Here is a 27,631-nt window from a genome sequence, read left to right as displayed (position 1 = left end):
ATTCCATTCTATGCTCAAATGACTCAATTTGGGATGACACGTGCCACAAAAAAAGTTGGCAGCAACTTCCTGAAAGAAAAAAAAAACACAGTCTTGAGACTTGGCAAGGCTTCATGTGCCCGCGTAGTTTCAGAAGAGCAAGCAAGTACACACATGACGGTTCATCGAGCCCCGCATGTCAGTGCGACTCGATCAATTGTTGACTCCACCTCCCGATGTAAGATTCGGGCTGCGCTGTGGTCACTGCGTCCCAACAGTCGGAGGAATATCCATCATCGCTCGTACAAGAGGCGTGCCAGTGGCGATGTTCACACCGCATCAGGTACTCATTTGAGGCTGAGTCGTCCTTGGGGAGACCCAGGACCGGTTCAGATAATCGTCACATTCGGGTGACAATTATTACATCTGACACCGTGACGTCTAAAGCACGAGGCCCCCCAAAGCGCGGGGCCCGGGGTGGTCGCCCCCGATTAATCGTACCCTCGGCGGCTGCTCTGCCTGCCATTCACACTCACCGCTCACACTTTATCTTAAAACTCCCCCTCCCCCCAAACCACCACCATCTCTCCTCCCACTCTCTCCACCCACTCCCTTCCTCTTTCAGCTCTCTCCGAGAAACTTCCCCCCCCTCTCTCTCTCTCTCCCCCACTCTCTCTCTCTCTCACCGCGGCGACGTGGTCGCTATGCCGCGTTGCTGAAGGTGCGCGCGCGCGCGCGTTCATCAGCTCCCGTCGCGAGTCGTGAGAGCGCAAAAGGCATCGTCTCGTCTCTCCGACTCGTCTCTCCAACGACGACGAACATCCGCGGACATCAAAGATCGCGCGCGCACGCACAGCAGCAGCAGCAGAGCACAGCGAACGGATCGCTCGCTCGCTGCGGTAATCGCCATCGCATCGACATCGGAAGCGAGGAGGGGAGAGGGGGGCAAGACGCTGGCTGTAGTTGGGGAAGGCGGCTCCCGCTGCTGCTCCAGCCGCTGCTGCTGCTGCTGCTACCTGTGGTGGTGAGCGAGTGAGTACTTGTCGCGCCGTTCCCCGCCTTCACACCGCTTGCGCCATCACTCTGTGTTCAAGGCTACACGGCGGAGTGGGTCTCATCATCGTCTTAGTTGTCACGACTCGTCTTTGTGTTTGTGTGTTTTCTGTATGCCCCCAGCAATTCTTGCCAACAACGTTGGCCGGTGATTGGAACTGCTATTTGGGCGAATGCTTGTCCAACGTTGTTCTCCCCTACCTTGGTTGCTCTGCCCTACACCGCGTGGTTATACATTGTCGATCTTGGTTTGTTCCCCCAACCCACCCCCCATCTCTGTTTCTCTCTGCGTTGCATGCGTTGCATGCGTTGCATGCGTTGCGTGCGTGCATTGCGTGATGAACTTCTTTCGCACCGTATGTACCCCCCCCCGTGCTAAGCGGAGGCGTGTTGCCTCTCCACTGTGGTTGTTGGCGGGTAACCGGTAACCGCTTTCGTGGTCGGGTTTTGGCTCCGAGAGGCACGAACCGGTAACCGTTTCCGGTTGCATTTGAGTGATGAACGACACTGATTGGCACAGTTCGATAACGTCCCACCGCTTGCTGGGTCTGCGTGCCGGTGAATTCTCTCTCCGTGTGTGCCTCCGGCGTTTCCCCATCGCCGTGCCTTTCTCTGTGTTGTCTCCACTGCGTGTTATTGGTAGGGTAACCGGTAACCGTTTTCGGCTCCGACAGGCACGTGCGGATTCTCGTACACATGGCGTGGTGTTTCGTGTGCCTTGGTTTCCTGAGTCACGGTACGAATTGCCACGCAATGTCACCTGTCGCCGCGTGTATCTGGACACGTCTTTGTATCTCCAGAACCTCGTCTGCGTCTCTGCGCTCCGCGTGTCTCATGCCTGTGTTGCCCGAGTGAACTATTGCCCCGTGGCCTCGTGCGGGGAGCGGTGGTGTAGCCGTGCTGCGCTACGAACCCGGCTTTGAACCGAGTTCGATTCCCGCTCGCGGCCAACACCGGCGACGATTATAATATCTGAACCGGCTCTGGGCCTCCCCTAGGTCGACTCGGCCTCAAATTAGTTACTTGGTGCGGTGTGTAAGCACCGCCACTGTGGAGACAAAGGCGGTCGGGCGTGGTCCTGGCCACCCACCGTGCCCTCGTGTGCTCTGCCGGCCGTTGTAAGTGCTCACTAATAGCACTTGCCCCTACAGCCTGTGAATCTTTGACTTTGCCTTTACTCAGCGTTTTATCAACCCATTGAAATGTACATATAATCAAAGGACCAATCAGATCTCGGGAGCTAATCAAGATTTTGAGTCCGGATTGTTTTTTTTTTGTTGGGTGACCACTTTGCACAAACACAGGTGTTATAAGAGCTGTGAGCAGGAAAGGGCAGCGCACGTTTGCTGAACTTCGTTCGCACCGCGACGTGGCCACCTGTGCTAACCGGAGGTGCGAAAGTTCCATTGCTGTGTTGTGCTTCGTCTTCACCAACCCACACAGAACCAGCGCGGTGAAGTGTGGCCAAATAGCCTCACACGATCCGCCCGCCCCCATCCTTCTTACGAGACGATGACTTGGCCCGGTGGTGCGTTCAAGGTGCTTCAGTTGGTGGCTGAGTAGCCACCGGTCCTCGAACGGCTAGATCCTACCCACAGCTCGGTCACGTGTGTTTTTTTTCCACAGGGGTTTCCCATTCACTCCGTCAGCAACCCACTCAGTCAACCTCCCACTCACCCATTCACTCAGTCAGTAAACTTCCCACCCACTCAGCCACCCACTCAACAACCCGCGCGAGCAGCGAGTAGATGCTCCCACAACTCGCAGCTCTCTCCCTGGGGTGAAATCTCAGATGCTCCGATTGCCGTAGGCCTCTCCTCCACCGCTCCGCGGCTGTGCCGTGCGCCCTGGGGCAGCCTCACGCTGCCCTAGTTTCGTTACGAACGCAGGATTATTGCGTGTTTCGTAGTGCGGTGGAACGTGGCTGGTGTATGAAGGCAGGATTTCAGTCTGGGATTCAAGAGCTGCACATTATTAAAGCGAATTAAAGAGAGCGGAGTGACACAAGGGGCTGTAATACTGCGCACTGCAAAGTGCAAAGATAAAGATCTCCCCGTGTGGCCTGTAACAGACTGTTGGGGCAAGTGCTGTTAGCGAGTAGCACCTATGAAGTCCGGCACGGCTCACGAGGGGGTGGCTGGCCAACACCACCACCGGCCGCCTTTGTCTTCCCGGTGGTGATGTTTTACACACCACGCCAGGTACTCGTTTGAGGCTGAGTCGACCTAGGGGAGGCCCAGGACCGATTCAGATAATTGTCACTGGTGTTGGCCGTGAGCGGGAATCGAACTCGGGGTCGCTGGGTTCGGAGTGGAGTTGCGCTAACCGCTGCGCCACCGCTCCCCACACCGCAACGTACACATACACACACTGATACGAACGCCGCACACGAGCCAAGCGCTTTGTTGTCCAGAAGCTAAGTGCGAGATAAGGATGTTGGAAATGAGAGAGTTGCAGGTTAAGTTAATGCGTGGTGAAGATTGCCAAAGTAAACAGAGAGAGAGAGAGAGAGTGAGCTATCATTAGCAGTCGTTGTGAAGAATGCAACAAAAACAACTGAGCAAACAAGCAGGCAATCCATATCCTTCATGTATCCGTCTCTCCATGTAAACATATGAAAGTGTTTATTCAATCACCTATCGGGCCACAAGGCCATCTGGTTTGTCGACGTGCGGTGGTGCGAAAAAAGTTCAACGCACATGGGTACATCATGTCAGCAGCGTCGATTCAGCACGAGCAAAAACTTCCGGATCGGTGTTCGATACACAGCGGTCTCATCAGCACGGTCAGGCTTTCTCGAATCAGCGCTGCTTAAAATGATTTGACTCCCAGAGGGCCGTGGGTGCGATCGTTTGTGTCAAAAAAAAAAACGGTTGGGTTTTTTCACGTGAAGAGACAAAATATATTTGTAGGAGTCATTGTTTATTGGTTAGGGGTGCCGCGGTGGTGAGGTGTTATCACCCTTGCCTGGTGTGCAAGAGGTCGTGGGTTCAATCCTGACCGACATCTGTATATTTGGAGTTTTAAAGTTTATCCAGGTCCTTTCGGGTTTATTAAATCAACAAAGCGTGCTTGAGAGTATTTGGCTGCTTTAAATTACCACGTGATGATAAGCCCACTTCGTTGAGCTACCATTTGTGGTCAGGTAGTTTCTAAAAAATAGATATCTATATGGCTCAGTGGGCCTGACCTGGTAAATATATATTTTTATAGTTTTACCTAAGGCGCGGTCCAGAGATTTCCCTCCTAATCGAACCACCGCCTGAGGTGGCAAACCCTCGTTGCTGCTTTTGTGTCCGTGGCATTTTAAAACCTTGAAGGTGACAAGTGGATGTGGCCCATCAATGCATGTGACACATGCACATGCATTGATTGGCCACGTCACGAGCATCCCTGGAAATGTCGCAGGTGTCCTCCTTCATGGTCGTGAGCCTCCAGTTCAATTACAACGCGGGCACTTGCAGCCGCCAGGAAGTGTCCAGTGTGTGTGTGAGTGCGTGTGTGTGTGTGAGTGCGTGTGTCCTATGGGGAGCGGTAGTGTAGCGGTAGCGCGCTGCGCTATGAACCTGGCGACCCGGGTTCGATTCCCGTTCACGGCCAGCACCAGTGACGATTATCTGAACCGGTCCTGGGCCTCCCCCTAGGTCGACTCAGCCTTAAATGAGTACCTGGTGCGGTGTGTAAACATCGTCACTGGGGAGACAAAGGCGGTCGGGCGTGGTGCTGGCCACCCACCCCCTCGTTCGTGTACCGTTCCGGCCTTCATAGGTGCTCGCTAACAGCACTTGCCCCTACAGTCTGTTAAGGCTATACGGGGGATATTTTTTTTTACCACGGTCGGCGACGTTTTTTTTATTTCTCTCACGGAAATTTGCCTCCTGCTCACCGAAGGCAAATTGCAGGAGGCCAGCGGAGAAGAGGTGGGAGTTGGACACGAGTTGGGAGAGACTTGTGACTGCTGACGTCCATCTTCGCGGGTCCGACACGCCGGCGCCCTGATCATTTCGGGTCGCTCTCGTCCTACGCCAAGCCAACGACGGTGGCTTTTAGTTCCGCCGATTGCGGTGTGTGCTCCCGCGCACCGTTGCCAACGCGGCGGTCACCGCCGCCGCCAAACGCGTTGCTTGATGATGGGGCCACCGTGAAAAAAGTGGAACGTCAGCGAACCCGCGGCGTCAGCGACACGAGGGAGGTTATTGCAGACGACAAAAAAATGAAATCAACTAGAGATTGACAACTTTCCAGCCCGTTGTCAACCGACTGCTGGGTGAACGCCGCCGCATCCCCTGTTAGTGAATGGGAGGTGTTTGGCCATACTTCACCACGCTGGTGAGTGCGGGTTGGGGGGAGGGGGGGTGCCCCTGGACCGCTTCAAGATAGCCGTGGTCACGAATCGAAACTCCGGGTCACCAGCTTCGTAGCGCAGCGCGCTGTGAACTTCCCACGCGTGTCCCACGCAGGAGGGATGAGTCGGTCACGCAGAGCTGGCTGGCTGGCTGGCTGCGGGGCCCGCAAGATTTGTCGCTGGTGACTCATCGTTGATGCCCATTTTTCAAATCGCTGCTCTCTTTTTTTATTTTAATCGCATCGTACGGTATTTCCTTTGTCGGTCATTCCACCAGCAGCAGCAACAGCAGCGGCGACAACAGCAACAGAAACAACAGTAGCAGCAACAACAGCAGCAACAACAATGTCAACAGCAACAACAGCAGTAACAGCAGCAACAGCAGCAACAGCAACAAAAGCAGCAACAACAGCAGCAACAGCAGCAACAGCAGCAACAAAAGCAGCAGCAACAACAGCACTAACAGCAGCAACAGTAACAACAGCAGCAACAGCAACACCAGCAACAATATCAGCAACAACAGCAGCAGCATCAACAGCAGCAGCAGCAGCAACAACAGCAGCAGCATCAACAGCAGCAGCAGCATCAACAGCAGCAGCAGCATCAACAACAGCAGCAGCATCAACAGCAGCAGCAGCATCAACAGCAGCAGCATCAACAGCAGCAGCAGCAGCAGCATCAACAGCAGCAGCAGCATCAACAGCAGCAGCAGCATCAACAGCAGCAGCAGCATCAACAGCAGCAGCATCAACAGCAGCAGCAGCATCAACAGCAGCAGCATCAACAACAGCAGCAGCATCAACAGCAGCAGCAGCATCAACAGCAGCAGCAGCAGTAACAACAGCAACACCAGCAACAATATCAGCAACAACAGCCGCAGCATCAACAGCAGCAGCAGCATCAACAGCAGCAGCAGCAGCATCAACAGCAGCAGCAGCATCAACAGCAGCAGCAGCATCAACAGCAGCAGCAGCATCAACAGCAGCAGCAATATCAGCATCAGCAGCAGCAGCATCAACAGCAGCAGCAGCATCAACAGCAGCAGCAATATCAGCATCAGCAGCAGCATCTCGAACATTCACGACGACGTCGCTCCACGTGAGCACCTCCACCGCCGCCTCGCCAGCGTCGAGGTCACCGCCTAGCGCCGCGAACCCGGTGTGACCCCCTCGCAACGGCGTTCTTGGCTCGGCCATCGAACAGAGTCGGGTCGGGTCGCGACCGCATCGCGCGCGCATTCAGATGCCGGACACTGGAGCCATCTGCAAATTGAAATCAGCTGGATTGAAAACTCATTTCTTCAGAACTGCTCTTTGTTGTTTGGTCTCTTGTCCTTCCCCTCCGCAACTCCGATTGGCGCGCATGGCTACGTACGGTGCAAAAGAAGTTCAACATACACACACGTACGTATGTAATCTCCAGCCTGCCGTGGCAGTGGCGTGCGTGATCCTGGCACGCAACACGCCTGCCCGCACATGGCGCATGGCCCCGCTTGAAAATACAAACCCTCGGCGAAGACCCAGTCAAGGCAGACAGCTTTGCCAAACAAATCCAAACTACGTATCGCGTTTCTGAGAATAAACATTTTTGGCGGAATGCTTTGGGAAAATTGACGAAGAAGCCGGCGACACGGTTTTTCGATTCCCTTGTGCCACGGCAAGTGATGCCCGCACTCTCCACCCACGTGGACCAGCGTGGTGAAGTATGGTCAATGCTATCTCCACGACCGACGCAGCGCGGGAAGCCTACGTCGAGCGGCGGGTTGACATGGCGCTGTTAGGAGGTACATTTGTTATGAGTATTACTTTTAACGACAACAGATATGTCTATGTGCCCCAGTAAACTAAACCTGATCGGGCGACTGGGCACTACTGTGCACACAGTTGTTTTTCTTATCTTGATTTTTGTACCGATATCAATGCAGTGTTAGAAAAAAAAACACGTCTTGCTGAAAACTCACAGGCATAGATAGACAGCCCAAAGATAAACCAAGCCCAGCGTCTTCCTGTGAAGCTGTGGAAATGTGGATACGGGATTTGTTGATAACGAACAAAAAACACGCTTGTGCCTCGTTGTGTGGGATGCTTTTAAAAGCCCGCTTTCATGAGCCTCGCTTATCCACCTTGCGATATCCGAAACGTTTACGTGAGATGCCAAAAAGCTCGGCTGTTATCAGCCTCGTGCCTCTTTCCCACTGCACAAACACTGAGCCGCGCCAGATCATTCCCAAGCCAGCCTTGGCGTGGCTCAGGAGGAGCCTGCATGGGTTTTTCCACTGCACAACAACACCGAGCCTTGTGAAGCCCATCCCAAGCCAGCGTGGCTCAGAAGGGGCTAGCTTGGGTTTTTCCCACTGCACAACAACACCGAGCCTTGTGAGGCCCATCCCAAGCCAGCCTTGGTGTGGCTCAGGAACAGCCAGCTTGGGTTTCTCCCACTGCACAACAACACCGAGCCTTGTGAGGCCCATCCCAAGCCAGCCTTGGTGTGGCTCAGGAACAGCCAGCTTGGGTTTCTCCCACTGCACAACAACACCGAGCCTTGTGAGGCCCATCCCAAGCCAGCTTTGGTGTGGCTCAGGAACAGCCAGCTTGGGGTTTTCCCACTGCACAACAACACCGAGCCTTGTGAGGTTCATCCCAAGCCAGCCTTGGTGTGGCTCAGGAGCAGCCAGCTTGGGTTTTTCCCACTGCACAACAACACCGAGCCCATGGCCGTTGCCATTGCACGGAATGGATGAGTCGAGACGCGCGGAGGCGATTGATTCGGTGACGATTTGTCCTCGCGGTGTTACCAACTGTGGCATCAGCCTCTGGCCCTGCTTGTGCTCCCCCCCCCCCCCACTGAGCCAGATTCAGACGTCTCGTGAGGCCGGCGTATCGCGGGTCGGTTTTGGATCGGTACGGAACATAGCCCAGTGGAAAACGACACGTGGCCGCGAGATGCCCTGCGCTGGCCTGGGCTCGGATTTAGCCAATGGAAAAGGGGTCTGGGTTCTAGAACTAACAGGGAGGGCTAACACACACGTGTCTTCACAATTGGTCTTTGTCATTGATTACAGCATTATTGATTACATTAATAATCTTATTACTTGTGTAATCGGTAGCAATTTAACCGGTAATTTTGCCGCACCTCCGATCAGCAATGGTTGGCTACGAATGGTGCGATAATAAGTTAAACACACATATATTAGAATCGTAAACTTTACCAGGAAAGTCTTGACAGTCCGCGGATTGCTTTAGTCATGATACTGCATTGGATGTATGCCAGGCTATTGACACACAGAGAGAGACACGTGTTGCGAACAGAGAAACTGAAAAGATAAAGAGGTTCAGGGAAGCAAACGCGTGAAGAGGTGTACGCATGCTGCCTTGAATCAATCCACTGCTGGATGAGCGCCTTCCCACGACACTACGAACTGAGGGGACTTCTTTTTAACCACGTTGGCGAGCCGATGACGGATTCTGCTGAACCGCCACGGAAACCCCCCCCCCGCCCCCCCCCCCACAGCAGCTGATAAGAAACCTGTAATGCATGGCGATTGCACCACTTCCAAGCACCGTCCGGGCTCCAAAAATCCTGCTTGGCTTCTGAGATTCGACGCAAGAGGGTGCGATTACGAAGGATTTGGTCAGAGTGAGGAGATGGAAAAGGGGTACGAGGTGGAGAGGGAGAGACAAAGAGGGGTAGGTTGGGGGGTGGGAGAGAGGGGGGGGGATTAAGATAGACGGACAGCTGGAGATGGTCAACTGTGCTAATCGTAAGTGCGGGGGAAGAACAACAGACTAAACACAAAATCGGTTCTAAATAAATGAGTTTCCAATCGAGATTGAAAAGTGCATAGCTCCAGTGACGTACACGCTGCGGCTTGGCAATGTGTTTTTGCGAGACGTCCCGTCGAGTCGTGAGTTGCAATAATCGAGCCTCGTTTATACCACGCTCCACACCACCGCCGTGACCGTGTCACGACCACAATAGTGGACGAAGGTTCCAGAAACAGCGAGACCGACGGCGACGTGAAGACGCGGGCGCGAAGGAACCGAGAGACGGGGAGATGATTGGTCCTGAGACATAGAGAAAGGCATAGAGAGAGAGACAAGGATAAATAACCCACCTCGTTTACACTCTGCTATTGCCACCCCCAAACACACGGAACGTTCCAGACACACCGCTGCACCTTTCTGAGTGTTGACATAGTCCCATTGCCTGCCCACAGCGGTGCCAATCTTGGCGACGTCAATAGCGGCAGCGTCGCCCGAGTTGACGGCGAACAGCTGGGCATGCGCAGAGCCGCCAACTACTTCGAGGATGAAGATCGCCCGAAGGAAACCTCAACGCATCACGAAAGGATAAACCTCCTGGAGTCGTCAAACCAACCTTTTCTCACGCTTCCTGACACCTTAGTCGTGGCTTTTCATTGTGTTCACAAGGCACTCCTGTTTGAGGAAGTCATTTCATCTGCAAGGTTTACAGACAGGCCTTGCACGCGCATGCGGGTAGACAGGGTGGGTACATGCGTTGACGAGGCATTCCGTAGCGAGCGAGCGAGCGGGTAGGTGGGTGGGTGATTACACAGAACAAGACAGATAGTATCCGGGGGCTGGATAGTTAGGAAGATAGGTGGGTACATACTTGACAATATTGAGTGGGTAGGTAGGTCGGTAGGTGTGGGTGGATACAGAGGAGGAAGACAAACGCTCTATCTGCGTGGATAGGTAGGTAGGTGAGCAGGCAGCAATGGCCATAGGTATCGAGTGTGCAGGCGGTGCGACTGCACCGGTGCACCAGATGGGACATCGGGGCACAGGTGCCGGACTACGAGGGGCGGGAGGCCTCATCGCATTGTCGGCGCCAAGGTTCCATGCCGGCTGTGCCACACCACCGGCAGGCAGGTAGATCGTTAGGCAGGGTAGTTCAGCAGACACGTGGTGTGTATGCGAATGTGTGTACAGCTTGACGGGCGCATGGGTAGTAATGGAGGTGTCTGTATGTGGGGAGGATGGGTAGTCAGGTAGAAGCGTGGCAATGCGGGCAGATGGGAGGTGTAGTCAAACAGGTGAGTTGGAAAACACGTAGCTAGCAAGACAGGCAGGTATACAGGCAGGTAATCGGGCAAGTATGTTGTTTTCTTTCTTTTCTCATCATGTTCAAACTGGCAAACAAGGTCCCGCAGACATAAGAGCTCTATAGCTCATCGTATTTCTGCACAGTTTTCTGATTGTGGTTTTTTTTTCCATCGTCTGCCTTCGCCTCCGTGCTCTGCGTGCAGGCCTTCGAGACGCAAGGGGTTTGGGATTCGCGGACGGGAGGCGGCGGAGGCGGCGGCGGCGGTGGGATTTTTGCACGGCTGACCTTCCCCGTCGCGGACCATGCGGGGAGCATCCCTGCTCACAGCCCCCTGACATGCAAGCGAAGAAGGCAAGCGGCCCCGGGTGGCTTCAAGCCGCCCCCTCGGTCGTCGCGTTCACCGCACGCTTTAGGAGTTACGCAGCTCGCTCTTTATATTGTTGATTGTGTGCGTGTTTTTTTTTGTCGCGCGTTTTTGGAGCGTCGCAATTCACGGGGGGGGGGGGGGGGCGGGAACGGCTCCCGACGACGCAACTGGGACCACCACGCGCAGGAGGGGAAGTGAAAGGTGGAGAGAGGATGTGGGGAGGTGGGGGGGGGGGGGGGCACCACTGCCCCAAACCAAGCAGGGACAGACACCACTTCGTCGGGGGAACCAGATGAACATTTAAATGGGAAGGGGGTAACTGGGCAAGGTGGTGGGGGGGGGGGGGGGTAACGTGCGTACATACGTTGAACTTATTTCGCGACCGTACCGTAGCCCGCCGCGCTCACCGGAGGTCCCTGTCTGCACGCGAGCGCGTGGTCGAGGCGCCCTACGCGACCCGCGTGTTTTCTGTGTTACCCGGAGGGATTTGAGGCTCACCCGTCATAGGCGCGACAACAACAGGTGACGTCTTGAGCCTCAGCTTGAAGAGGGGCGAGGAGCCGACAGCACGGATTGCTGGAGCACAGTGAGGGTATTGGACTTGGGGAAGGGCTCGCAGTGAGGGTGCGGGCCTTTGCTAGAGACTGCTGCGGTCGTGTGCTTAGGGCTAGGCGTAGAGCTGGGATGTGGTTGGCTCATGTGGTTAGGGTCAGGGGTAGGGTTACGAATCTGGTTTAGTTGGCTAATGTGCTTATATTCCGCGGCAAGGGCTGGCTTTGGTCCGGGCTCGTGTGCTCATTCCCCGGAGGAGCGTAACGAAACGAACGTCCTCCCCGCCTCGTCGCAGATCTTCCCGGCGGGATTCATCACGTCGCTGCTTTGCCTCGCAGTGACAGCGTCAGCGGCCGCCGTCGATGACTGTACTTTCGAAGTTGTGGGCAACATGGGCAATCTCATTGACAACTTTGTGAGTACCGGTGACAGGGATAGAGCAATAACATGCACGGTGCTGCAGAGCGCTGAGTGTGAATGGCAGGTGGTGAGCGGTGTGAGCGGTGAGTGTGAGCGGTGAGTGTGAGCGGTGAGTGTGAATGGCAGGTGGTGAGTAGTGTGAGCGGTGAGTGTGAGCGGTGAGTGTGAGCGGTGAGTGTGAATGGCAGGTGGTGAGCGGTGAGTGTGAGTGGTGAGTGAGCTGTGAGTGTGAATGGCAGGTGGTGAGCGGTGAGTGTGAGCGGTGAGTGTGAATGCTAGGTGGTGAGCGGTGAGTGTGAATGGCAGGTGATGAGCGGTGAGTGTGAGCACTGAGTGTGAATGGCAGGCAGAGCAGCCGCCGAGGGTACGGTGAATCGGGGTGACCACCCCGGGCCCCGCGCTTTGGGGGGCTTCGTGCTTTCGACGTCACGGTGTCAGATGTAATATTTCCGGCGGCGGGTCGGGGGGACCTCCCCCCCCCCCCCCGAATGTAATCTGAACCGATCCTGGGTTTCCCCAAGGATGACTCAGCTTCAAATGGGTACCTGGTGCGGTGTGTGAACATCGCCACTGGGGATACAAAGGCGGCCGGGCGTGGTAGCTGGCCAGCCACCCCTTCGGGCGCCGCCCCGGCCTTCATAGGTGCTGCTACTCCCTAACAACACTTGCCCCGACAGTCTGTTAAGGCTCTACGGGGGACCTTTGTCTTCGGGTGAAGCCTCTTCTTTTCTTTATCAACGTGCGCCTGTTCATCCGCACTTGTTCCCCATTTGTGCACCGCAGGTCAACCAGCTCCCGTTGGACTACGGCGTGACGGTTTGGGGTCCGCAGGACAACAGGGTGAGAAGCCGAAGCCGTTGCACAACACGAACAGATCAGCCGCACGACGGGTGTAGCTCTCCGGCGCGTGTTGTGCGGCGCCGTGTCCAACGTTTCGCTCCACGTGACGGGAGTTGCTTCAGGAACGCCGTACAACCGAAGAGAAAATGCGCCCGTGAACCACCGGGCACAACAGCGAAAAGCGGAGTAGCCGTGCGATGAGTTTATGAATTGTGTCCAGTGTGTGTGAACACAAATCGTGAGCGACGAGTGTGAGCGGTGAGTGTGAGCGGTGAGTGTGAGCGGTGAGTGTGAGCGGTAAGTGTAAATGGCAAGCATGAGCGGTGAGTGTGAGCGGTGAGTGTGAGTGGTGAGTGTGAGCGGTGAGTATGAGCAGTGAATGTGAGCGGTAAATGTAAATGGCAAGGGTGAGTGGTGAGTGTGAATGGCAAGTGTGAGCAGTCTGAGTGGTGAGTGTGAGCAGTGAGTGTGAGCGGTGAGTGTGAATGGCAAGTGTGAGCAGTCTGAGTGGTGAGTGTGAGCAGTGAGTGTGAGCGGTGAGTGTGAATGGCAAGTGTGAGCAGTCTGAGTGGTGAGTGTGAGCAGTGAGTGTGAGCGGTGAGTGTGAATGGCAAGTGTGAGCGGTCTGAGTGGTGAGTGTGAGCAGTGAGTGTGAGCGGTGAGTGTGAATGGCAAGTGTGAGCGGTCTGAGTGGTGAGTGTGAGCAGTGAGTGTGAGCGGTGAGTGTGAATGGCAAGTGTGAGCAGTCTGAGTGGTGAGTGTGAGCAGTGAGTGTGAGCGGTGAGTGTGAATGGCAAGTGTGAGCAGTCTGAGTGGTGAGTGTGAGCAGTGAGTGTGAGCGGTGAGTGTGAATGGCAAGTGTGAGCGGTCTGAGTGGTGAGTGTGAGCAGTGAGTGTGAGCGGTGAGTGTGAATGGCAAGTGTGAGCGGTCTGAGTGGTGAGTGTGAGCAGTGAGTGTGAGCGGTGAGTGTGAATGGCAAGTGTGAGCAGTCTGAGTGATGAGTGTGAACGGTGAGTGTGAGCGGTGAGTGTGAATGCCAAGTGTGATGCTGTGCTGTCAGTGGTTCACAAAGACAAATAACAATAAAACAGACTGCCTTAAACCCCGTGATGTCATTGTGTGATGACGTCACGGTCCAAATTTTCCAAAAATACGATGAAAAAAATGACACCACAGATGTCTCAGTCCTCCGGTCCTGCGCCTTAAATAGATGGCGTGATGTCATCTTTCACAATTTTTGGCGACTGCCTGACGATGCTGGTCGTAACCATCAGCGAAACGGCCGCCACCCGATCGCTGAACGTTGTGCGGATCGCTCTCCAACAGCAACATTCCGCGCCTCCGATTAGCACGGCTGGCTGCGTACGCTGCGAAAGAAGTTCAACGCGCCATGCCTCACTGCCAGTGGTGGCGCCTTCTGAGGCTGTAATAAACCGGCGCGTTCGTTCATCACTCGACGGCTTTTGTCGACTGGCTGTGTCGGGCGGTGAAAGGCTTTACGACGCGCAATTTTACTCACGCGGGCGATCTGACCCCAAACATCTCGAAACCCACCAGGACGGCGAGAGAGCCGCGGCCCACGCTAGCACTTGGAAAGGGGGTCTCGGGGTCTGCGCTGGGGCTTGTGTTTGGGGTCTGTTGGCTGCTATGCCAAGGGCTAGTCCAGGGGTCGGCAACCAAAACGCACGTTGAACTTCTTCCGCTTTGAACGTAGCCAACCGTGCTGCTCCGGCGGTGTGGGAAATAACAAGAAAATAACGAGAGGGGGGACATCTTTTCGAATTCGGTTTCAAGAGCCGCAATGCACTGTGGGTCAACACGAGACAGTGCTCCTTAATGAATGACGTCACGAAGTGGCCCTCAAAGAGCCCCGGGTTTCTTGTGCAATGCCCGGGTGGGATAAAGTGGGTCCTTTGAAGTGAACCCCGTCGGCGATTTCACTCTCAAATTTGATTTTCCGCTTTTTTGGGGGGTTTGCCCCTCTGTCTTCCTCTCTCCCTTACAGAATTCGGAGAATTGTTTCGAGAAAAACCCCTTCGAGATGGCCCTGGAATCACTGAGCTCTCTGCTCAGTCAGCTACACAACGGGAGCAATGTGAGCATGAGCGGCAATACGTTACTCAAGACGCTCAAGGACATCTGCCATTCGAACGAGGCGAGTTTGCAGCGACCCGTTTCGCGGAGAGAGCGTGCGCGGCTACGCTGCGGACGCAAAAGCAGCGTGCGAATGAACTCGACGCCATTAAAAAAGGCGATAGCGCGTACGTAAATCATCGTCATCGTCACCGTCGTCACCGTTGCCGTCATCAGACGTGATCGAACACTGCACTGCTGGGTGAAAGTCTCCCCGTGCCGCGTCAGTCATTTCTCTTGTTACATTTGGCACGTCTTGTTCGGCACGTTTCGTTTACATTCACCAATTGGCTGTGTCGGGCGATGCTTGTGGTGGTGGTGGGTTAACGACGCATTTACAAAACAACCTTTGCCATGAGTAATATTGGTCGCAAAAGCCTACGTGTTCATCGTAATAAATATCATAGCAGTCAAAATAATACATAATCATCATAACCGCGTTGTCGACCAACAGACCGTTTGCCTTTGCCAAGCACGAGTGAAGCCGGACTCGCTCGCCACGGCCCTCAAGCGCCTCACGAAAGACGTCGGCAAATCCGAGGGGGCTTCCAGCAAGTGCCTCTCCAGCCCAGCGACGACAAAGGACACCGAGAGCACAGGTGACGGGCGACTTTGGGCCTCGGTGTCGCCCTCCACCACCGCCACTCCGTTCCCTTCGGTTCCGTCCGCATTCCGTCTCATCGCGTTCGTTCCGTTCCGTCTGAGCGTTGTGTTCCTCCCGTCCGTCCGCCCAACCGTTCCGTCCGTCGCGTGCTTTTCATATGCGTGCGACGGACGGAATGGAAGCGCTTCCGCTCTTCCTTCTGATATTCGGAAGCCACTGGAGCAATGCACTTTTAAATCATCTGGATTGACGAAGTCATTTCTTTAGAACTGCTTAGTTTGTTGTCCGCCCCCCCGCACCTCTCATGGGCGCGGTTGGTTACGAACGGTGCAAAAGAAGTTCAACATACGTACGTACATGTCACGACACTTCGGGTGGGCAGGCTGCTGGCAGAAGCGCCCATCCATGAACTGTAATGCAGTGAAAGTGACTCGACTTGTAACGAACGCAAATTAGATTCGAAAACGCCGACAGATATTCATCTTCTTTCAGTGGGAGTGTGGTCGTCTTTTGAATATGTATTCATACCCCACACTTCCTCCCCCCCCCCCCCCCCCCCGATACAAACCTTCCTTCCACCTTCCTCTCTCCACAGCTTCGCCCGTCCCAACGTCCGCAGCAAACACAGATGCCACCTCCAGGCCGGTGGTGCCACCAGGTAGGTCGCCGTCTTATCTCCCGCCCGAGGCCTAACCCCCGCAAACGCATTCGCTCGGTGCTACGACGTTGCACGTGTGATCTATTCAAGAGCCGATGAGTCCCACGCCTTCAACAAGTCCGTGGGCAGTTCCAGTTAACTGCATTGGCTGTGAGAATCCAGTGGGGGAGCGTGCAAAGTTTGCTTTTCGTCCTGGCATTCGGAGGAACCATTAACGTTGCTAAGTTGTCCATAGGTAGATCTTGAATAAAAATAAACGCAACGCTTTCCAATGCCTCAAACGCGTATTTTTTTTTTCCTATCCTGGATTAGGCGAACCAACAACAGGAAATGTTCACAGTTTTCGGAGTACATCCCCATTGGCAACAGGAGTTGAGTGGAACATTTGTTATGACAGTGCAAAACCCTGTTAAATGTAAACAATATAACCTCAAACAGCGCTCGCCCCAGCGCATGGTCACTGGCAGAGCCACACCGCCATCACACGCTATTGGCGTTCCCCTCGGCGCAAGCCAGTGCTTCTCAACCGGGCGGAACGCGGAACGCTGAGGGTAACGTCTCAATGTCCCAGGGGGTACGTGAGGTGATTTATCAACGTGTGAAATGGCATCATGTATGAGAGTCATTGGTGAATAATCACATGTGAATCTGCCAATATAAAATAGCTACGATAACATTTGAATCTATACGGTTACCTAGAACGATTTAAAAGGCGTTTGTGAACTCGCTGATTGCAAACAATGTGGTTTCCAAGAGTAACCAGCGAACGTGAACGAATCATGTCATACATGCGGAGCGTGCTTTGAATTTGTTTTTTTTCATTCACTTGCAGTTACTAGCTCGCTAGGATACCTCACAAAATGGGCAATTGGTTCAAATATTGACATTCGTTATCCATACGTTTGTTTCCCAGAACTATGCTGGGTCAGGCAAGGGAGTACTCGGTTGAAACGAAATTCCATCGGAGGGTACGGTAGCCAAAGAAAGGTTCAGAATCACTGGCGTGAGCTTTGCGGTTGTCTCGGTAAACTCACGTAGAAGGGAAACAATTAAATCGTAAAAATATAAGACAATAACATTTACATTTTTTATTTTATTGTTTCCCTTCTACGTGGCTTTACCGAAAGAACCAAGAATATGAATCCCTGCAGTCACGAAAGCTTTGAATAAAAATGCATTGCTGTTGTCCTTTAAATATTTGATGGTATCGGACGCAAACCTCGTCACCTTTCCCTCTCCGCAGCCTCGTCCGCTCCAGCTGCTGCAGAAAACATGACGGCAGATGCCACCTCCAGACCGGCAGTCTCAGGTAGCGCGTCTTTTTTTTTTATCTCCAACCTGAAGGACTAAATCCTAGTACTCTCTCTCTCTCAGTAATAACAATAACGCCCGTGTGACCGATATCTAGAGCCCGATGCATCCCACCGCTCCGATAAGTCATTGGGCAGCCATTTGCTGTGGGAAACCGGTGGTGGTGGTAATTCCACATTCACCGTGATGGGACCTGCATGTGCCTACGTCCCGGCAATTACTGCTGACCACCTCACTTTCACCGAAGCGGTGCCGAAAATCATGGTCGGGCAAGTCGGTGCGACACTTTGGTGACGGCACTGATGAGTGACGTCACTGATGAGTGACGTCACTGATGATGAGTGACGTCACTGATTAGTGACGTCACTGATTAGTGACGTCACTTCCTGTCGTTAACCCACCACCGATTTTGCCAAATCGCCTGATGAAGCTGGCTGTGATCGCCAGCGGAACGCCGTACTCAATTTGTAAATGTTGTGGGCTTACTCTCCCAATTTACCGGTGCGCTGCAGTAGCAAGCAATTGTCATGTTTTGTTTACGTGACAAACCTTACCGATTGACTGTGGTGGTGGTGGTTTTTTTTTATGACACCTTTATATTTACGCGATCTAACGCGAACATTTTTTTTCGTGAACTTACGTTGCAACTGAATTCGAGTTGGTTGTTTTCACCTCCGATGTTCGTTCTCTTTACTGTTGCACTGTACTTGTTTTGTGATTTACGGTGACTCGGGTCACTCTTGTGAATGAGATTCGATCCTGGTCCCGTCCCTCCTCCTGCGTCTTCTCCACCTTGGTCAAACAAAATAAACGTGCAACTTGCAGTGACTCAGGCTTTATGGGGAACCCACAGAGCTATATATGATGGGTCAATAAGTGCCATGTCTGTAAGTCTACGAAGCCCTAGAACGGATGCCAGCGGTTTCAATTATAAACTTATTCGTTAAGTATTCAGATGGGCCGGCTCTAAACTCCAAACATTGAACGAACCTCGATTGATAGAGCGTGTTACGTTATTGTAGCTCCATAGACGAGGAATCTCCATTGATTGGAATTAATCTCATTAATGGGGCTCCACGGGCCTCAGTGAAGCTCTTATCGATGGAATGAATCTCCATCAATTGATTGAAGCCCTAATTGAGCATAAGCCACGCTCTGTTAATGGGCAATGAATCTCTCGTCGATTGAACAAATCTCCAGCGTCGTCCAATCTTCAAGTTTCATGTATTAGGTAGAGCTCTGTGAGCCATTCGGCTCTTGAATCGGGTGCAACCGCAACAAACAAAAAACAAAAACATGAACAAAAAAACATCTTAAAGTGAATATGTGACTGAGTGCAAACAGAAAATCCAAGAAAAGACAGCAAAATATTGCAGAAAAATCACCGTACACCAACGCTGTGTGCAAAAATCCCAGTGGGATGCAAGTCAAACAACAACAACAACAACCACAAGACAACTTAGATTAAGGCCATCAGTCTAACTCTGTACTACCACAAACAAACATGGCTAAACCAATCCACTTCGCTTCACCCCCCCCCCATCTCCCCCCCCCCACCCCGTCTCTCTGGGATTAGACCATTGTGCAAACGGAGAGAGCCGAGCCGGAATGTCCGCGGAGTCACCCTCGGGCGTCGACACTTGGAGGATCCCCGCCTGCGTCTTCATGGGCACCACGGGCGTTCTGCTCGTCTACCTCGTGGTACGCAATGAGAACAACGCGCCCAATGGCGGAGGCACCCCTGACGACGTTCCCCACGACGTGGCTAAGACGGGGGGGGGGGGGGGGGGCTCGGCAACCTGCTAAGGGCTCCTTTGTGACGCCCGCTGACTTGCGTCGCGGCTCTTGAAATTTTGAGGGCTTTTTTTGTTTGTTTGTTTGTTACCGAATTCGAAAAAAAATGGCTTTTCTTGTTCGTATTTTGTTGGCACCATACCCCTGGGCTAAAGAGCGGGGGCTATTTCTGTCATGAAAGATATTCCTGGCCCTTCGATGTTGGAATGTGAAGTAGGCTCACGAGCTAGATTTAATGTTATTCTTGTCTGGCATGAAGGAATGGCAGGGTTGTGTGCTAAGCATTTGGAAACAATAACGGCGGGCGCTGTTGCAGAGGCTCTGCAAGTTGGAAGCCACGGAGCAGGGGCCAGAGGAGGCTCTTTGTGGTTTCGCATTTAATCGAAAGCAGATGCGATGCTCCCGCTCAGAGACTCAACGTCTAACGCGCGTTTGAGGGCATGTACTCGGCATTTGCGGAGTTTAATGATATGAGAGTGACCGTTTTTCTTGAGTTAAAATGTCATTAAACGAGTAATTGTGTGCAAAAACACAACGAGAGGCCGGGGGGGGAGGGGGGGGGGGGGTGGTCGGGCAACCAAAATAACAAGGAGAGCCATTTTCTTTTGAATTCAGTCAAAATAAAAACTCTATATTTCAAGCGCAAACCTTAAATAACTAACGTCACGGAGCAGTTCCTTGACGGGACCGCATGCGGTGCTCCAGAGCCACGGGTTTGCCAACCCCCCCTGACCTCGGCGGATCGCGATTGGCATGGAAACGATGAAACGATAGCGGGGCTGGGGGCGCTTTTTACAACGACCGGACGTGACAATGAACAACATTGTAGCAACGTGACCACAGAAGAGACACGTCGTGCCCAAAAACAAACCGACAGGTGCGGGGCGACGCGTGGAGAAGCGCACGCAGGGAGTGACGTTTGAGAGACCGATTGACGAAAAACGTGGGTCAGAGGTCGCGCGTTACCTTCAGGTTTTTCGCGTGAGATCGAGTTTAGCCGCGGGGGTCAGGGTTGGACTCCGAGCCGGGCGCGAACGCCACCGCGGCCTGCGGCATGTCGACTCAACGCGGGTGCGCCGTGCCTACCTGCATAGGCGCTACTCGCTCACAGCACTTGCCCCAAGAGTCTGCCGAGGTTACATGGGGGATGTTTGTCTTTGTGCGCAGGCCGGTTGGCATTGCGAGAGGCGCCGCCGCTCGTTGGCGACCCACTGGTCGATGAGGAACTGCCACGTGCCACTGCAGCATGCCGAGCGCCAGACTCTCATGGCGTTGCGGTCTGCCACAGGGACGGAGGCTGACAACCAGAGCGACGACCCGGGCACCGTCGACAACCTCGTATGACCACCAAGGAAGGCGTCGGTAGTAGAGGCGCCCGTGGCCCACGGCGCGACCCACCACGCGACCATGGGCTGACGGTGCCGGTAGCCGTTTCACCTCCCGGGCGGGCACCCACCACCTCCGTCCATCGGCGGGACCGTGTGGAGAGGAGCTGTCGTCGTCGTTGTCATCCACGCCGCCGCCGCCGTTGTCCGCATCTCCGCGGCGGTGGATTTCTCAGCTGCCCGACTGCCGCTCGAAGCGTCCAGCCCTCCTCTTGAGTCGCGTCTTCAAATACTGTGGGGGAAAAAAACGAGAAACAGCCGCCACCACCATCACCGACCGGAAGGTGGACCTGCGCTTGGGTGGGAGTGATGGGGTCCTTCTCTCGTGCTCCCTGTCCATTAGACCTTGAGCCGGTATTTAAAATCCCCCACATTCTTACACCAAGGGCCTCGTCTATAAACGCAGCAACAAGAGCAGCAGCAGCAACTGTTTTTGACTTCCTTGAACACAGCAGCAGCAACAACAACGACGACGATCGATTATTGCCCTTCCATGGAGCAGCAAACTTTTTCATACCCCTCCCCCCCCCACACTGTCCCCACCACCCCCCCCCCCCCCAACATTGACAGCTGCGAATGTAACGCCAGACCCTGGCCCGATATGAACTTTTACTTTCCCAAACTCCTGAGCCAGCCACAACGGCGACCGACCTCCACCCCAGAGCGCTTCGAAAATAATCTGGCGGGGTGGGGGGGGGGGGTACACGAACGACTCGACGGCAGCAAAAGAACGTAACGCCAACCCCTCCCCGGGCCTCCGTGCGTGCGGCTCCAGTGGCTGGAAACGTCGCTGCATTGTGGACCACGTGGTCGCGTCGTGGAGCACGTGGTCGCGGCGTGGAGCACGTGGTCGCGGCGTGGAGCACGTGGTCGCGGCGTGGAGCACGTGGTCGCGGCGTGGAGCACGTGGGCGCGACGTGGAGCACGTGGACGCGGCGTGGAGCACGTGGGCGCGGCGTGGAGCACGTGGTCGCGGCGTGGAGCACGTGGGCGCGGCGTGGAGCACGTGGTCGCGGCGTGGAGCACGTGGTCGCGGCGTGGAGCACGTGGGCGCGGCGTGGAGCACGTGGGCGCGGCGTGGAGCACGTGGTCGCGGCGTGGAGCACGTGGTCGCGGCGTAGAGCACGTGGGCGCGGAGCACGTGGTCGCGGCGTGGAGCACGTGGGCGCGGCGTGGAGCACCCCACACACGGGCTTCCGTGCCTCACCAATATTTTTCGCCACCGTCCCACCGCCGCTTCTCTCGACCGGTGGCACAGAGGCGTTGACGGAGCGAGCTGCGGAGCGCCGCGTCTTGACGGCTTCCGCATTGTCGGCCGGCTCCAAAGGGGTGCCGATTTCATCCACCGTGGAAGGAACGACGTTCATCCAGGTCAACACCCTCCCCCCACCCCCCAATGCCAGATTATCCTAATAGCAAAAGTAGCTACATATGCTACGGGCCCCGCACTTTTAAGGGCCCCACGCAAAATTCCTTCAAGCTATACATTCCGGTTCAGTGATTCTGCACTTGCTCTATTACTATATAGTGCTAGACTGCCTTAAACTTTTATGAACGACTGGGTGTTTAAGGTGAGCCATTTGCCATATTATCTGGCTGTATAGCAAATGAAAAAAACACAATCACTTTATTCTACAAGTTAAACATTTGTGTTTTAATATTTGTGTTTTTTTTGTTCATTATATTTCTAGTTAGGGCCCCTTTATAACATATGCTACAGGCCCCGCACTAGCTTAATCCGGCACTGCCCCTCCCCCCCCCCACCACGGCTTGCAAAGTGAGAGGTCGTGACCTGACAAGGGAGACGGTTTTCACGAGGAGAGGGAGTGTGGGATGCACACGTGGGCGATTTGCACGTCCTCGTCGCGAGTGTGAGGACCAGGTTGCGTTGAAGATACGTGAAATGTATCTGGAAATGTATTTTAACTTTCAAACAAAAGAGTTGCTTTGAAAAGAGATAGGCACCCAAGCTGTGATGTGTAAAATATAAAGTATGGTATGTGTTATGTAAGTATTTATGCATATATCTTATCGACGTATAAATCTTGACTTAAGTTTTACTAAGCATAGGACACAAACAATGTAAATGTCACGGCTGTGAACAACGTGTAACAAATCACTCCACTCGCAAATAAAGAGATTGCCTTCACATCAACTGCACCCTAAATGCACGTTTTAAAAAAAATATATATTTTTCGAGAATAACAGAATGAGCACTGTACGATACGTGACTCCGTGGAAAACATGAGATTTTTTGTTGCAATTGTACAATATTCCATCCATTCTTCCCGATGTCCCCTTCTTTCAGCTCCGTCGCTCCGCACATCCGTCCGTCTGTGTGGTACCTGTACGGGGAGAGGGGGGTGGGGGGGTCGGGGGTGTGGGAGAGTGCGTGGGGTGGGTTGTTGAGGGCGGTCACTACTCTAAACACTCATGAAGTTGGTCCAAAAGGAACTAAAACCTTGACTTAAAGCTTCCGTGACTGCAGGAATTCAACTAAAACTTTACGACAAATTTGCGTCGTTATTTTACGCACTTCGGCTCACCAAAAAACGCCCGCCAATTCGATCAAAGGGTTGTGTTAAAAATATATATTTAAAAACAGATTTCAGATGCAAACCAGCGCTGAACAACCGACATTCCTCGGACATCTGTCCCCGACGATATTTTAAGGTCACACAATTGCAGGAAACGATGTTGAATACATATATATGGGTTTACATCCCAAGGCATAGCCATGCAAGACGTTGACCATCGTCTGTGAAATTCGGTCAACTTCGGGATTTAAACGGATACTTATAAAGGAAGGGATGTTTAAATCAGTTGTGTTTCTCCCCACTGGCTCAGGACTACAAGTACTTCTAGAGAGGAAGTACTTAACAACCAATATTACTTTCCTCCCTCTTTTTAATTTCGAAACACACATTCGTTTGTGCGTCGTGAACTTGACAACTTGGAAACGAACTCCCTCTGATGAGAGGAAACAATCGGTCCAGGTTCGAGAGGTCATCATGTCAAGTAGTGTGCAACCCTTTCCCAATCCACTGCTAGATGACGGCCCGCCTCACACCGTGTCGGTTACATCGAAATCTATTCACCATATTCACCGCGCTGGTCAACGTGGGTTGGCGATGGGGACGTCGAACCTCGTCTTCCTGCGATATTCGTATCGCCGTTGCGCTCACCGCTACGCCGTCCGCTCCACCCGTCATCACGGTCACACTACTCGTCTTAGAGACGACGGTCGGTGAAGCCGATACGTCAATGCACTGGTTGCAGTTCGAATGGCGTCGCGAGACGATGCGGGAGGCTTTGCTGGGACCTTTAAAGCTTGCGAACCTCATGACCTTCGTTATTCGCGACGCGTTTTTTGTTGTTGTTAATCCGCCGCTGAATGAGAAAAGGGCTGTCCACGCCGTGTCGATCGCGGGCAATCGTTTGACCGTTACTTGGCCACCCTGGTCGGTGGCATTTGGTGAAAAAAGTTCCTTGTACAGGAGCGGCTCGGGCATCGGACGCCACTGATGTCAGTGCCCCGTGGCCAGGATTCGAACTCAGGAGAGTCAGGTTCCGAGCACAGCAGCGGCCAATTTTTTTCCCCGCCTTTCCTTGAGCAGCGGAGGGACTTGTCTTCATGCAGCAGCTACTGCTCTGGCTTTCACTTTTGAGCATAGACTCAAGGTGTGTGTGTGTGTGTGTTTTATGTATTTGCCTAAACGATTAAAGTAAGTGATCATGGACTCTTGCAGATTGAGCCGCACTATCGAGTAATATATATATAGCTATTTTTTTGGAATGTAAAAAAAAACCTAACCTTTTGCAATGAATGTGTTTGTCACGTTATTACATGTTCTTAAAAAGTGGGGGGCGGGAGGGGAGGGAGTTAGGGAGTAGGTTGTTTTTTTTATAAATATTTTTTTACTCGCGTAAACGCATCGAATTGTGTATTCATCGACGCGGCGGTAACCCTAACAGCGTGATCCATTCCCACAAGACTCTCGGTTTTAATAAAAAGGAAATCGTCGGAGAACGCGTTGTTGGCTCGGTCTCTTGTCGGTGCTGAACGCTGAGCGTGTGACCGTCATAGCTGCCAACCCCTTCTCATTATTACAGACCAAGTCAGACCTTACTGGTCACCCCGTGCTCCTTATACATCTCAACGTTCATCCTGCAAAGTCCCAGCACAAGGGAGAAACACAAACGCAGTTTTTTTTGTTGTTGCCCGCATTGAAACGGCTGTACGCCGTATCGACCTGAAAATCCAAATTCCCTGCACAAGAATACGGAGTAAACCGCGTGGGTTGACAGCTATGGACCGTGGACGTGAGCAGGCTGGGGCCCGCTCTGCGAAGCGGAGCTCGCCCAAATGTGCCGCGGGCGGTGGAGCCAACGCTGCACGTGGCCGGATGCCACCACGCACCGTGGAGGCAGTGGCGGGGGTCGGTGGTGCGCTACCCTGGCTCGCGAGGAGAACGCGGTACGGCAAACTTAGACCCCCCCCCCCCCAACCTGTTCCATTTGTACGGGATACAGTGTTTCCCCCTCATAGAGTGTGTTTTCCCTGTGTGCTCCAGTGTCCTCCCGCGTGTAAGCACTCACTGATTTTATTTTTCGATTTAAATCTTTCGTGACTGCAGGGATTCATCTTCTTGGTTCTTTCGGTAAAGTCACGTAGAAGGGAAGTAATAAAATAATAAATAATATAAATAATAAAAATAAAACATAATAAAATAATTCTCACGACGTTTCAACGCATGCAGCCGTCCTCAGGCTGCCTGTCCCGCTCGTTTGGTTCCTCAGGTGAGGACGGCTGCTTGCGTTGTGGCCGAAACGTCGTAACAATTATTGTATTATGTTTTATTTTTATTATTTTATTACTTCCACTCACTGATTGCATTGTATGGATGCACGCATGTTGAACTTCTTTCGCACCGTAGGCAGCCAACCGTGCTACTCGGAGGTGCGGGGGAAGGACAACAAACGGAACGAATTGGCCAATAACAACTTAATATATAAATGACCACAGAGCTTTGGGGAAGCGGGTGTGGGGGGCTGACATTTGGCAGCAGCTCACCGCCTTGGCTGCCTGTCCCGCTCGTTTGGTTCCTCGCCGCCTCTGACTCGGCGAACACCGCACGCGCTTCGCAGGTTCCAATTATCTTTATTATTTGTTTTACATCGCAACGAAATTCACGTTCGCGATGCGGCTAAGAGAAGACCCATTTTCAATCGACGCGCGTACCTCCCCAGACCTCGTCAATGTGGGGCCAGGGTGCAGACCGACTTTCCGCGACTCGAGACGTTGCTTTGAGGATATGAACACGTCTTTAAAACTCCCGACTTCGCAAGGGAGTTGGGACAAGCAGCCCCACATGCACGACCTTCCTTCAAGATGACCTTGAGACTTGGCGAGTGAAGGCGGCCTTGAGAGTCGATGAGTCTTCCCTGCGTAAAACCAGTTGGCAGGTGTACTCGCGACTCTTTGGCAAGAAGCTACGTCGCTGTTTTGTCACTAAAGGGCTCATAGAACGTGGAAGCAAAAGGAGAGTAATAGAGGCTTTTTGACGTTAGATTATATGTGTCGGGTGGTGGCGGGTTTAACGACGCATTTATACTTACGCAATCTAACCCAAATAAACCTCTGTTATGGATGATAAAGGAGAGTACTGTAGTCCACGGTGCTTTTGTTAGCAAGTGATGCGTGGTCAAGTCCATCCTGAACTAGTGGTGGCCGACGTTTGCGAGTTCCGACTACGCCGCTGGTCACGGGACTCATCCCGCCCGGGCCCGCACTTCCTATGGACGGCCCTGGTGACGGGAGTCGTTTGAACGTACTTCACACTGCAGCGGTCAGTGTGGGATGATGGAGGCAGGAGGAGTAGGGGGTGGCCAGGACTGGCTTCACAGACATCGCTAAACCAACTGACGGTCATCCATTCACAAAATAACAATAATAATAAAAATGCTCAATCAGGTCGCCAAGTTCATAGCGCAGTGTGCGCCAATCAACAGGAAAAATCGGACGTAGGCTTTAATAACCCGCCTCTGTCTTTGCAGCAGTGTCTGCAATCTGCGATCGCGTCTGCGACTGATCAAACGCGCGCAACAAATGTCAACACGACATCTCGTGTTACCAACGAAATGTCAACAATCACGATTTGGGGTTTTTTTTATTTTGTTTCTGTCACTCTGTCGTGCTTCGACTCGAGGCACCGATGGATAAAAATACTCCCACGGAAAGAAAACAAGAAATACGAAATGTTTGCGTTGTTTTAACGAGTTCGCTGGCGATTTCCCAAGCTGTTGAATCTGCGACGGGCGTTCGGCTGGCCACAGCGAAAAGGGGGAAAAACCCGCAGTCGTGCCCTGCACGTAGCGAGCCGAAACAATGCAACACGTGGAGAACCTTACGACAAGAGGAGGGTGCAAGCAGTGGCGCAGTGGTTGGGGCACTGCGGCTCTTTAAAGGTCAGATTCGTGACATTTTTTTTGTTCGTAAAAACAAAATCGGAACGTCTTTTGGGACTGTGCAAATGTCGAAAATTGCCCGTTTTTCATGCTAATGATTAAAACATATCATAAACGTTCTGTTATCTTATTGTGTGTGTGTGTGTATGGTACGGTACTATGGTGGTTAGGAACGCACTTGCTACTGCGACCCCGAGTGACCTGAGGTTTTATTTTCCTCGCTATTCTTCGCCCATGCTGACATCTGTGGAAAAAGAGCTTTTCGCTCATCGGATTCCTCCATTAAATACATACATATTCTGATTCTGGTAAAGTACTGTGTGGTCAAGCAGCCCCACAATAACCGACATGGCATGAGATGGCCTTCATCCATTGTTGCCAATGATCATTGTCGTCGATGATCATTGTCGATGATGATCATTGCCACCGATGATCATTGTCGATGATGATCATTGCCATCGATGATCATTTGCACCGATGATCATTGTCATTGATGATCATTGTCATCGATGATGATCATTGCCAATGATCATTGCCACCGATGATCATTGCCGATGATCATTGTCATCGATGAGCATTGTCACCGATGATGATCATTGCCAATGATCATTGCCACCAATGATCATTGCCGATGATCATTGTCATCGATGATCA

General features: G+C 53.1%; 1 protein-coding gene across 2 annotated transcripts; it reads left to right on the top strand.

Annotated features, from left to right (window-relative positions):
* The first annotated feature begins 640 nt into the window (after positions 1–640).
* Positions 641–24,420, top strand: LOC133347520 (uncharacterized). Of its 2 annotated transcripts, none has more exons than XM_061559849.1 (10): positions 641–1,011; positions 10,647–10,795; positions 11,659–11,778; positions 12,567–12,623; positions 14,630–14,779; positions 15,212–15,356; positions 15,957–16,019; positions 17,263–17,328; positions 18,907–19,031; positions 20,413–24,420. In XM_061559849.1, the coding sequence occupies exons 2-10, from the start codon at positions 10,781–10,783 to the stop codon at positions 20,488–20,490; spliced, it is 819 nt and encodes a 272-aa protein (XP_061415833.1). In that variant the 5' UTR covers positions 641–1,011; positions 10,647–10,780; the 3' UTR covers positions 20,491–24,420. The 2 variants fall into 2 exon arrangements, with proteins under 2 accessions (XP_061415833.1, XP_061415832.1); XM_061559848.1 differs by having other exon boundaries at positions 20,292–24,420.
* Positions 24,421–27,631: the final 3,211 nt, after the last annotated feature.

The sequence above is a fragment of the Lethenteron reissneri genome, chromosome 26 (genome assembly GCF_015708825.2).
Source record: "Lethenteron reissneri isolate LAM-NWPU_2019-01 chromosome 26, ASM1570882v1, whole genome shotgun sequence".
Taxonomy (NCBI): domain Eukaryota; kingdom Metazoa; phylum Chordata; class Hyperoartia; order Petromyzontiformes; family Petromyzontidae; genus Lethenteron; species Lethenteron reissneri.
Note: the sequence above shows the minus strand (reverse complement) of the source record. Positions and strands in the feature narration are given on the sequence as shown.